The 13,195-nt window shown below is 40.5% G+C and overlaps 1 protein-coding gene across 7 annotated transcripts in view; it reads left to right on the forward strand.

The window, feature by feature from the left end:
* Nucleotides 1-3,962: 3,962 nt before the first annotated feature.
* Nucleotides 3,963-13,195, forward strand: part of DMD (dystrophin) — a 1,139,896-nt gene continuing 1,130,663 nt past the window's right edge. For 5 of the 7 annotated variants that reach the window (XM_064473531.1, XM_064473552.1, XM_064473571.1 and 2 more), the window contains exon 1: nt 3,964-4,270. In XM_064473531.1, the coding sequence (XP_064329601.1) occupies nt 4,228-4,270 (43 nt within the window). In that variant the 5' untranslated portion in view covers nt 3,964-4,227. Of the gene's footprint in view, nt 4,271-13,195 lie in introns of all 7 variants that reach the window. The other 2 variants (XM_064473561.1, XM_064473589.1) reach the window with 1 other exon arrangement.

Here is a 13,195-nt window from a genome sequence, read left to right on the forward strand (position 1 = left end):
GTGAATAATAAAAAGACTTAGAGCCAATATACCACCAGGACAAAACCCCACACTGTGCGTTAGTGCTTAAAAGGTTCCCATCCCAGTTCTCCCTCCACATCAGTCCCATAGTCCCCAGAGCTCAGGACTTCTTCCCACACAGATAGATGTGATAGATTTGCAAATACTGGCAAGAGTACAGAGGAATCTTGTTATGAGCCTAATGGTTGAACTGAGCGACAGGCTTGGATTGCCTTTATTTTTTTAGGTCAGCATTGGCAGGGAGTTAAAAACAGGGTGGAATAAAGGTTGAAATGTTTTCTGAAATTATAATCAAAATATCATCTGTCTTAAGTTTATGCTGTAAGCACTCTGCCTGATGTTGAGTTGTATTGGCACACAACACATGCCACTGGGATGTTTAAAAAGTCATAAGAGGTTTGTAAATCAGTTCTGCGTGGCATGCTATTTGTTATTTTCTTGTTTTATCTGTTAACAGGAAAGGAGATGCTGCCTGTGTTAGATGATATAAATGGCAATATGGTGTGCTTTCTTTTGTTCGGGGTTTGTTTGGTGCTTGTATCATAGTAAATTACAGCGAGATGGAAGATTTGTTGCTCTGTGGAGGTTGTTAACATGAAGTTTTCATTTGATTTATTTATGCTGAATTGGGGACCTCTTCTCCCATATAAATTATTCTGGCTACTGTAATATTTCTTTTCTCTGTCAAAATCATAATTTTCCCATTGTGTATTATTTTTCTCTTTTTACCCCTGACAGAGAAGTCCTGAATTTCAATATAGCCCTTTAATATGGTAGAGGAGAGGAAGAGTGAGAGACCTGAGAACTTGGTTCCCATGTCCAGTCTAAGGTTTGACCATTATCTTCAAGTCCTAACCTCCCTCTGGTTTAGCTTGCTGAGATGATAAAGTTGGCTGCCAAATTTGGATGTAAAATTTCATGTTTTTCCTAAGGTCATGCTGACGTATGCTGAACCCGGTCTCCTAAATGGTCCCTGAACAGGCAGTTTATTGTTGGGCCTTGTTTTCAGATTGCTACTGGCCTCTTCAGCATTTTCTCCAACTTTGCACTACTGTCACACTCATACCATTAGAAAGGAGATATTTTCAACTTTATCAAAATTTGGGTTTGGAAAGGACTTCTCAAGCAGGAAAATAAACTGCCTCTGTATAAAGTGTTTGTTAATGGGTGGCTGAAAATCACCCTCAACGTTACTGGGAAGAAGACAATTTTCTTTTATTTAACGCATTACTGATTGTGAAAGAGGAAGGCATCATTAAACTAGAGCTGCCAGCAATACTTTTAAAAAATATAATTTTTTATCGTTCCAAATTTTTTAAGTTTTCCAACCTCTCGGTGACTTTGAAACTTGCTCCTTCCTCCTCTTGTAGCACATGCACTGTAGTCTCAGTGTACCGAGCAGTGCTGCTGCAGGTTGGATCTTGCTTCTTGCAGCATCTAGAAATGTGAGGCACATGGCCTTTGACTACCAGCATTTACTGAGTGCACATTAATTACTTGATATAGATCTACAGTGAGGATGTGACTTGCTCTCTGATGTTGAAGAGACAGAGCTTTTAATGCTGGTTCAGACAGGAAAAAAAAAACAAAAACACAACAACCAAAGAAAAAAAAAACCAACAAAATAAAAATAAAAAAACACCCCCAAAAACCAAAACCAAAACCAAGCAAACCTGGTGTGTAAAAATGATAAACCTGTTCCAGGTTATACATGTAATATAAACGTACATCATGCTGGCCATTAGGTACTGATAGATGCATATAAAACCTCTTTTCAGCAGAGTTGATATTTCAGTGTTAACCATAATAGTATTTAATTTTTAAGAACCTCTCAATTTTCTTTACAGCCCCCAAAACAAAAACCGCCACCACCAAAACCTTAAAAATCTAAAACCAATCAAAAAACACAGTAGATTTAAACACTTACTTCTGTTGTTTCTCTCTATGGCCCAACAAATCTTGACTCTTTTCCCATTGACTGGAGAAACGTCAATAGAAGGAAGGGAAAATGTTTCTAGGCTGAAGGTTTCTGCACTCCTGTGAATGGACTGGGGACTCTCTTGAGACACAGGAGATTTGAACTCCCCCAGCAAGAAAAGGGGAAGGAAATTTGGATTTCCTGCATCTGGAGGGTTGTTTAATTTATAAGCTATTGTAAATATTACCACTAGAACCTTCTCTGAGCCATGTTTTAGAGTAAAGTATTGAGTAGCACTGAATTTCTTGCAAAGCCTGATTTGAATATTCTCTGGTGGTCTCGAATACGCTGTCAGAGAGGATGAATAATCCGCAAGAATTTTGTGGATTATGACTGCAGTTAAGTGTAAAACAGATTGCACATCTCTGTTGAGCTGAAGTCCCTCTGGTCATACACAGAAACAGAGATTTAGGCACCTGGAAAGTTTTGAAGAAAAGGTTTGGCACCTTGAAGTGAATAGGAGCCAGGAGGATCACAGTTCTAGCATTAGACACCCACCTTCAAGATAACTTTCACTGGTAGTGTATAAGTACCTTACTGGGCCCTGGTTATTGACAGCATGTGCTATCAAGTGTGACCTTAGATATTTTAAAACAGAACTTTTGCACAATAAGCAGTTCCTTTCCTGGGTTTGCTTAGTCTCCTTCTCCCTCAAATAATCAAAATGCTGCTGTTGTCACAGTGTGCTCTGCTCTGCTTCAGATTATTTTCTACATCAGTTCATGACTTGCAGTTCCTGTGGGCTGAAAATTAATCCTTAGGAGTCTGTTGGCGTGTACTGTACATCCAGGTTCTCCAGGGTATTAATTTGACTATCAGTGTAGAAAATGCCAGTGGCTGTAAGGGTACATTATGCACTTCATTTTTGTGTTTATTTTTCTGTATAATCCTGGATTTTACTTATAAACTTGTAATCACCATGACTAGACCCTTTAACCTTTAAAACAAAAAAACATTTTTTTTCATTTTTTAGGGATATATTTTAAGAAAATAATGAACAGCATAAAAGGTTTGGGTTTTTTTCTAAATGACCTTTCAAATGAAGCTTTGAATTAATAACATGATTCTTTATGGCCTATTGCTAAAGGCCATATATACTGTACAAAGTATATACTGTAGAAAGCCGTATGAAAACCTGGGTTTGAGTGGAGGACACCACAGTCTTGTTCCCAAGCATTGTGTTGATGCCTGCTTTTCCTTCCCATATAAACTAAGGAGGCCTGGGACCAAATGCAGGGAGAGAGCATGAGCCCAGGTCCCACCTGTTTGGGACCAGCAGCTTTTGGAATATGGCAGTAAAGGGATGTTCCTGTAGCTAGGGAGAGGCAGTGACAGGCAGTCTGCATACAATCCTGACCCTGCTTATTCTGCGGGGTGTTTCTGAGCTGTGCCTAGCAGCAGTACCGCGTGGTTTTGTTGGGAGTGGAAAGGTCAACTGTAAGTCAATAGCTGGTTTTTCTTTTTCCTTTTTTTTTTTTTTAAAAGCAGCTACTGACTTATCACAACCTGTGTTAGTATTTACACACTTAGTTTGGCGACAGCACTATTTTGGGGTCTGTTTATTTTCCTCCCTGCTTGGGAGAGAGGCTGCAATCCCAAAAGTTTCATCTGGGAGAGAACGGCCAAATACATTACCTCTCCCAAAAAGGGGAGGATCCTGTCTGGGGATGGGCTGGGGGGTCATTTGCTGGGGAGAGGGCAAATCTGTTTCATAAGGCTCTCAGGAGAACTGCACAAAGGGAGCAGTAAATACCTCTCTGTAGCACTAAATGTTCCTTGGGAAGCTGTAACACATAATTTAAATCCATTGCATATGCCACCCTGGAAGCAGAGCCTTATATGTCGAGCGCATGGGCCGTCCTATTATGGGAAATCAACTTTGTTTTGAGGGAAGCACAGAGCGTTGCTTCTGCGCAGGTCCTGGAATTTGAAACATTTAGGGGCCTCCAAAGAGCACTGGCATTAGTTACCATGCCGGCTGGGTGGAAGTGAGGATCCCTGCCTCTCCCTGCCCGGGACGCAGACCCTGCCGGCAGGCAGCCTGGAGCTGCATCCCACCGGGGTGCTTTCTGCCCTCTCCTCTGCAGAGCTGCTGGGGCTTGTGCAGGGACACATCTGTCGTTATGCAGGGACAAGCCTAATTCAGCAAAAGCTACTGGAGCAGCAAAGTTGGAATATACTTTGCCAAGAAATATTTTGCTGTTTTTTTCTTTTTGTGGAGAGATTTCATGTCTACTCACATGCTTTGGTATGAGGAAGTGGAAGATGATTGTAAGTATGAACAGACTGACAATTTATCACAATATTCACTTTGACAGAGCAGTGTAGTGCTACGCAGCCCACTAACAGCATGCGTTTTTAAATGTTTACTTTCCAAGTCTAAAGAAGGAGAGCACCAGGGGGGAAAAATAAAGAGAATTTTGTTGCCTCTGTTAGGAGGGTAATATCCTGTACATTATATATAAAAGAAGTGCTCCAGAAACAGTACCCAGCTCTTCTTTGAATAGAAAGAATCCATTTCTTCCTCAGGTTCACCATTTATTAAAGCATGAGGCTAAAAAAGAAAGAATTGAGAAGACAGACAAACACATTTGAAAAAAGAAAAACAACCCTAGTGTCATCATTCTCATAATTTGGCAACAAGTCAAAGGATTAATCAGTTGCTTTGAACTTTAATGGCATACGCAGTTTCACTCCCTAACATTGACTTCTGGAGTAAGAGAGTTCTTCTCTGGCCACTGAACTGTCTGGTAACGAGGGGATAAGGGGATGTTAGTTTTGCTCAAAGTAAGCAGCAGCTGAGCTCTCCCATGTGCTTCCCAGAAAAGAATAGGCATGTTTTCCAGACTTGTGCTTATTTGTTAGTTTAAAGCTATCCTTTCTGTGCAATAAGAATTAAAACAGACGATGCCAAGAGTGAAAGAATGACAGAAAGTTTAAAAATCCATCTACCATGCTCCCAGATGATCTGTCGTCTTCATCCCCACCCAGGCTCCCAAAACACATTGTGCTGGAGAGAACAACAAAAAAAAAGTCAGTATTGTCTCTGGTTCCCGCCCCGTTTTATAATCTATTTTGGCTCTTCTACATTCATCTTAGTCCTCTGTCTGTGTAATAACAGAATTCCTGTTTTTCTCTATTTTCCTGATCATAAAAGCCATGGGAATACATAAACACTGTAATTTCCCCCCATAACATATAATGGATTATATGGTCACTAACCTCTGATGAAGTTTCCTGAAAATAATGTTAGATGTTGTTACTTTTGACAGGAAAGAAGCTTAAAACAGTAAATTCCAGGTCTTTCAGGCAGGTGCAGTCTTATGCCATAGTTTGCTTTCCCTGTTTTCAAGATGAACTCAAATTGTGTTTTCTTGTTCTGTAAATAAGACTTAAATCAGCTATAAATTTTCCAGGCAGTTTTGTTCTGCTAGGAGAAGTCCTGCAGTGATAGGACCTTTTACTTATTGGGCTCAGTCTGACAGTTCCAGAAGGGGTAGAATAATATCATCATCATCATCATCACCACCACATATTAAATAATTAGGAGACAGATTGCTTTACTTCTGAAAATATTGGGTTTGAGGTTGGGAAGAAGAAATCTCGTGAGTTTGTCTGAAGGGGTTTTACTCCTGGTTGGCAAGAGGAAGATGGTACGCTCTAGAGCAAACCACGTAGTGCCTAACCTCTCCACCCGTCCTTTTGGAGAGGAGCAAAGAGAAATTGTTGCCTTCATTTTTCCAAGGCAGTCACAATATCAGCCCAGACTGCTCGTCCTCAGCCTTGTGGAGGAGATGGTGCTGCATGGGAAGCTGAGCAGGTGCTTGCTAAGTAGGGGGGAAAGATCTTTGCTGCTTAGCTCAAAAGTTATAATTGCACTCTGGAGATGTAGTAGGTGAAAGAAAGAAGAAAATAGCTGCGTTAAAGTTTTTGAAAAATATGAATAGAAAACCAGAGTTGCATCGAGCAGATGAATAGCATTCATGACAAGAGCCATTAAATCACTTGCTAAATTATGTCACGTAACTATGTTCATATCTAAAATGAAAGGGAGCTGTCCTAGTGCTTCTTGGGAATTATTTAGCTGAATTGATTTCCTCACCTGTATCCTCACTCTTTTAAAGGGCATGGTATTTTTCTCAATATAATTTTGTATAATATTGTCAAGGGTTTTTTTTATAGATGCATTTGAATAAAAAGGAAAGATCCATCTCTGCACTTTGTGACAAAGTGTGCCCAAAATAATGCTCTCAAATTTATCCCCAGCCTTCATTCAGGACATGTCACTCATCCTACTTGTTGCTTGTGCTTGCTTTGCTTTTTTCTCTATATTGGATGAAAACTTTTTGCTCTTAGAGGTGACACCAGTTGCTTACACCTCTGCATTGTTTTTTAAATCCATCCTTTCTCTTTTCTTAAATCTAACCCTCTCTAATCCTCCATCCACCTCTGCATTCACCTCTCCTTTTTTCTCTTCTGCTCTCTCCCTTGCCACAAAAGTAAAGGTGGGTTATCCGTTCCCTGATTTCTCTTACTTTGCTGAGAAATTACCTTTGTGAAAACATAAAGCTATTTTTTCATCGCTGAGGGCTTTACTTTCTTTTCTGAGCTACTGAATGTTTACTTCTGCCTGAGTTAGACTGGAAAATCCTTGCGGCAGCGACCGTATCTTCCTAGATTTCTGCAGAGTCTTTGACAATGACACCTAAATAATAAAGTGGCAGGGAAATGAGATATCATAAATTTCATTTTCTTTTAATTAAAATGAAATTACTGTGAACTTTATCACAGAAGCCACCCTCCCTAGGGGATTCAGTATCATATGCTGTATTTCTTCTTCTGGCAGATATAATCCTCTTTCTGTGTCCTTAGTCTGACATGGAACCAAATTCTGCTTGCAGTTGCACACAGGCATCCTCTTTCTCTGCTTGGATTTGCTCAAAGTAGTGACTAAAAATAGAATTAATCACCAAACCAGAGCCAGCGCAGAAAAGAAATTAATCCTGCCTGAAATTTGGTGGCCACAAGGGGTCTCTTACCAGTTACCACGGGTTTATGGTAGCAGGGGTCCATCTAGGTTCATGCTTTAGCTCAGGTCAGAGGTGCATTTCTGAAGTGAATTCCCAGATGTCTGTGCTTATTGTCGTGCATTGGTGTGCATCTCAGAGGACACACCCTGCACCCCTTTGGGAGGAAGCTGAACTCGGAGATGCACTCTGGGTTCGGCTGATGGGCACAAACTCTCAGTGGGTGTGCGGGGCACTGGAGTCACACGAGCTCCTCCGAGTCGAGCCTGGTGATGCACATGCACCCTGGGGGGAGCGCCAGGCTGGCAGCGCCAGCCCCTTCACGTTACAAAGCTGCTCCTGTTGGGCCGCGTGATTTGCTGTGGCCCAAGACAACTCCATAAGATAGGAAGAGGATGGCAGCAAGTTTTATTGGATCTTGGATGTGAGGAAAGAACTGCTCATAAAGTCACGCCCTAGCTGGTGCAGGAGGGTGCTTCATCCTGTCTTCTCCTACCTAACATCCGCTCCCTTCCCCTGTTCCCCAGGCTGCCTGTGGGCATCGCAGCTGGCCGTGGCTTTTTCCAGGACACTTATTGAACAGGGGACCATGTTCAAGGAGCAGTAGTCTGGCAGCATGTTATGTACGAAACTGGTGATCCTGTGAAAATTAACCGCCTCACTTTTTAAAATTTTTTTCAAGGAAAAGATTCAATTATGTTACTTACAGAATATAGTTACTGATCGGTTAGTTGTTTATAACTGAAAAGAAACAATATTTGTAGGAAAAGATTAACCCTGGTCTAATACTGTCAAATTGTTTGCGCCTCAGAATTGTCCCAGGGGTTAAACATTTTTAAATGATCGCCAGAGAGAACAGGATTAAGCTCATAAATTTTTGTCATGGATTACTGTTAGACAACATCACATTGAACAGGACTGTGAATGGAGCAGCCTTGATTTGAAAAGGCTGACTTGTTGATTTTCACCTTACATTTTCAATTAAATGTTACCCCAAAGCTTAATTATCATTTAGGAGGATAACCATTATACTGTGTTATAGCTAACCACTGGAAAAAGACTCCTCGATAAATTTAGCAGAACTTTATAGCATCACGTTGCTGTTGAGGAGGATGCACTTGCGATAATACCATATCGCTGTCAGGGGAAGCAGAACAGCATCGGGAATTTTAAATAATTGTGTCTTATCAAAGTCTGAGCTTTGTGGAAAGCAGAAATAACGGTTAGTGGAGTGTGGCTTTGCAGAACGGCTTGCCATCTGGGCTGCGCCAGGGAACACGCTCCTTCATCTTCCTGGAAAAACACGTGAAGTAAAGGAGTTTTGTTTGGGTTCGCAGTACTCGCTGCAGAGATCACAGAGACTTCCCTTCTAGATTACTTGCCACATGTGCAACAAGTCAGAACATTTTTAATGGTGTGTTTTGAAGGACAGACAGGCTGGATTTAAAAAAAGGTCATAATCTTTCTTGGTTCTGGTTGCAAGTCCTATTTTAATTTTTGGGTATTATTTAGAGTAGAAGGCTGATAATATTTGGGAGCTTTTCTGTATTTTTAAATAATCCATATCTACATGATTAAATTTTTATCAGTTGCATAGGGTTTTTTATTCCTAAAGGCAAAATATAGTTTGTAAGTACTGCAAGCGTATGTAAGAAGAAAGAAATAATATTATGTCAGCAAAAGCATATGTTCTTGTAGTTTTGTATATGTTCATACAAGATAACAGTGAGGATGGCACTTTTACACTTAATTTCTCTCTTAAAACCTTTTTAAAGGATTATCGTCTTCAGCAGAAACAAATTAACGTAATTCCAATCATAAAAAAGATGTTTCTTCACAGAAAAAATTACAGAAGTATGTTAGTCTTGAGGGTGGTTTTGTTTCCTATAGTATTTTTCTGTGAAGCATCCTAATGGTTTGGGAATTCATTTTTTAAAGAAAAAAAGCTTAAAACTCTTCAGTGTGTAAAGATGACCTAAATGGGGACCCAGAATATCACATTTTGCTTACCTTGCCTTTGTTAAAAGATTTTAAAAGATCCCTGGGGACCTAGTGGGATTATAAGCACTACAGGGCAAGAGAGTTTTAGTCAGGCTAATCAAACCCTTTGTCCCTGTTTCTTTTAACCACTTTATTCCTCTGGCTGTCAGTAAAGTCTGAGAAATCTGTGGGTCTCTTGCCCTCCAAAAGTGTCCCAGTAAAAACAGTAAATCCAGTATCTAATATTCTTAATATAAACCTAGAAGACAGGCAAAAATTTACTCGTAATGTGCACTGGACTAGGTATGTGACACTATCCTGCTGGATACCTGATAACCTGTACTTCTTATAAAGTTGTTATCGCTTGTGAAAAATCAGTTAGGCTGACTTCAGAAGCATGCCCATGAGTGTGGGATGCCCGTGGGGGAGCCTCCCTGTCTCGCACTACCGGTGTTTGCCATGTTCTAAAATTGGTGCCCGCCTGCGTGGCTATATCTGCTTGCATGCATGCTGGTTTTTACGGGAAATTGTCCACATGTAAGGCTTTTAATTTTGTGTAGCACAAGGAATTGAAGGAATTTGAAGGGTGATTGGAATTTGACATTACTGCCTTTTCATTCTGAAAGATACTTTGATTAAAGTGTTGGAAGGCTCAGCTAATGGAGGCGTTGCTGCTATTTCAGATATACAGGGTATGAGATTTGAAGGCAAGCCAAATCACAATGAGATAGAATAATGATGTCCTTGGTTTATTTTTCACTTGGTACATTCAGGTTTTGATTGGATTCTGAGCAAGGCAACAGTTTTTTCTCTCCCAGAAAGCAGTGCTGGTCCTTGGAGGCTTGCAGCCTGTTATAAAAGCAGAAGTGTTTTCTTGTGAAGGTCATGGACTGCGGTGGCAGGAGAGGGGGAGAAAAACCAATGGGGTGGGGGTGGAGGGAGAAAGGAAAGAAAGATAAATGTCCTTATTGGTCCTAACTAGGTACAAGCTTCTCATAAGAGACATTTCTGCAGTAAGACCTATTACTGCTTTGACCAACCTAGCACTCTGCTGATGGCGTATGTGTCAAAAGATTTGTGGAGAACTCTAAGGTCTCTGTCCATCTGTCCTCCTCCTGTGATGGACTGATGGTGAATTTGTGGACATGATTCATCTTCTTTGTGTTGCTTTTAGCAAAGTTTGTTAGTAGCCTAAAATGAATTATTACGTTGCACTAGATTTCAAGACGACAACAATATTTCCTATACTCATTTGACTCTATTTACTGTCAACCTTCTCTTACTGTGTGATTTAGTACGTATTTTATGCTTATTCCCTGCCCCACCCTTCCAAGCCCTGGAAACGATGCTGCAAATAGAAATCAGTATATTTTTGTACCAAACTCTAAGGCCACATTTATAAATGCTTGGTTGACTGATGGTTACTCACTCTCCAAAAATGCAGATGATCCAGATTAAAGTGTTTGCTCTGCTTATATTCTCTGTTTACAGCGGAGAAAGTTTCAGTTGCATTGGATGTTGAATGGAAACCAAAGGTGAAGCCAAGTAACTTTTCACAAAGAGGAATTCTTGTTTTCTCGCCAACATGAGAACAATTCCTTTTATAGTAGTCTGTAAAGGATAAGCACGTTATAGGGTTGATTCTGTCCCTTCTATTCTTCCTGATAATGAAATAAATTAGTTCTGAACACTCTACCAAGAGCAAGGAGGGAAACTTAAATCTGTAATATAAATGGTGAATTTCAGGAGCAATTATCTAACATTAGAATGTGTAGTACTTAATTAAAAAAAAAAAAGCTTTATAAACATAAGAAATCATCACAAATCTGATTTTTTTTTCCCTCTAACTGTTTAAATACCTGTGATAGCCACTTCCTTGCATACAGGACGGCTCAGTGATACTAGTGTAGATTTAAAAGATTTTGGGTAAATCAAGATGCTTTCTAGAGAGCATGAGTGTTGAATATGTACTTAATTGTATCAAATTCCTCTATTAGAAGTAAAAGATATCCCCAGTGAAGTGGTATTTCTGTCCTGATTACCTGATTGATGTAAACTTTTAGAAAACATAAGTTGGGGCACATTTTTGCCTTGGGAAAGGAAATCTATTGGATTATGTTGTCCATCTCTATTTCCTGTTCAGAACAAGGCATATCTATTCAGAATCAATTCAGAATTACTGCTATTTTTAACACAGTTGCTAACTTAATAGTGTGTTTCTACTGTTACAGCTAAAAATCATAATTGGAAACATTTTATATTTTGAAACAAACTGAATGATGGTGAACATTTACCCTTTCATCTTGTAAGGAGAAACTTATATTTCTTAGGGAATAGTGGCTGAATTTTGAAGCCCAAGCTCTTTCTACTGATATTGTTGTCAGCTCTCTTATTTTCTTTTTAGTCTTTTTGCCACTCTCCCTCTTCTCTGAGTCATGCACATCCATTGCTGTACTGCTTTAGCTACTTTAAATAAGGCCTTTCCTCCTCCAAGAAGGCTTGCTGATTTTTGCATATTATCTTAAGCTGACTTAACAGCCATTTTGCCAAGACTTCCCAGATGCTGCTACTGCTGAATTGATTAATTTTGTTCTTGACATGTTGCTGGCAAATGTGAAGCCAAATTTACTTGACCAGTAATCCTCCCCTTAACTGAAGGAAGGATGTGGTGTGAACAAGGACTTGTTCCAAATATGGCCAGAGATTTTTCCATAAACCTGGCTACCGTAGACACAAAGGTTATTTGCTTCTTATCTGGGAAATTCTTATCTAGAAAGTGAAAAATGTCTTAGCCCTAAATAGTAACCAAGGAATTAATTTTTTGCTGGTGCAATAAGTCAGTCTGTAGAGGGTTTTTTTTTATGGACTATGAGTTCCTAAGAGGTGTTGTGTCTGTCTTGGAGTGCTTCCAGAAACTGTTGCTCAGCCTATACTGATGAAACTTCACAGACTCACAGGCCAGCTGAGGCTGGAAGGAGCCTCTGGAGGTCATCTACTCTAATTCCCTGCTCAGAGCAAGGTCAGCAAGAGTAAGTTGCTCAGGGCAGTGTCGACTTGGGTTTTAAATATCTCCAAGGATGGAGACTCCACAATATCTCTGGACAGCCTGTTCCAACATCTGACCATCCTTGCAGTAATTCTTTTTTTCTTATGTCCCTATGGGATTTTCACTCTTTCAGTTTACGACCATTGTTTCTTGTCCTGTCAGTGGGCACCAAAGAGGAGTCTGGCTCTGTCTTCTCTGCTCCCTCCCATTGAGTATATATATAGTTATTGATAAGATCACCCTGACCCTTCTCACCTCCAGGCTGAGAAGTCCCAGCTCTTCAACCTCTCCTCTTCTGAAAGGTGGTGCAATTACTTAATAATTTTTGTTGCCCTTTGATGGATGCACTCCAGTATGTCTGTCTCTCGTACTGGGGAGCCCAACACTGGACTCCGCACTCCAACTATGTCTGACCAGGGTTGAGCAGAGTGAAAGGATCACCTCCCTTGACCTGCTGCTGATACTCTGCAGCCCAGGATACCATTAGCCTTCCCTGCTGCAAGGGCACACTGCTGGCTCATGTGCAACTTGGTGTCCACCAGCACCTTTTTTTTGCAACACTGCCTTCCAGCTGGTAGGTTCCCAGCATATACTGGTTCATGGGTTAGATCCTCCCCATGTGCAGGACTTTGCACTTCACCTTGTTGATCTGCCTGATGCTCCTGTCAAATCTCCAGCTGCACTTTGAACATCTAGTCCCAACCTTTGAGCCCAGCAGTTCAACTAGTTTTCAATACACCTTACTGGCCACTTACCTAGTCCATACAGTTGGTTTATGAGAATGTTACGGGACACAGTGTTGAAAGCCTTGATAAGGTCAGGCTAAACAACATCCATTGCTCTCTCCCCAGTCACTGAGCCAGTCACCTCTTCACAAAAGGCTGTCAGGTTGGTCAGGCATCATTTCCCCTTTGTAAACCCATGTTGACTACTCCCAGTCACCTTTCTGTCCTTCATATGTTGAGAAATGGTTTCAAAGATGATTTACAGGTTTCTAAAAGGATTTGCTTCATCACTTTCACAGGTTATCCAGCTACTCCTTCTTGCCCGTCTTGAAAATGAGTGCCATTTGCTTTCTTCCCAGTCCTCAGGAACCTCCCACAATCATAAAGACCTTTCTCAAATAATCGATAGTCACCTTGC

This window comes from Phalacrocorax carbo, chromosome 1 (assembly GCF_963921805.1).
Source record: "Phalacrocorax carbo chromosome 1, bPhaCar2.1, whole genome shotgun sequence".
Taxonomy (NCBI): Eukaryota; Metazoa; Chordata; class Aves; order Suliformes; family Phalacrocoracidae; genus Phalacrocorax; species Phalacrocorax carbo.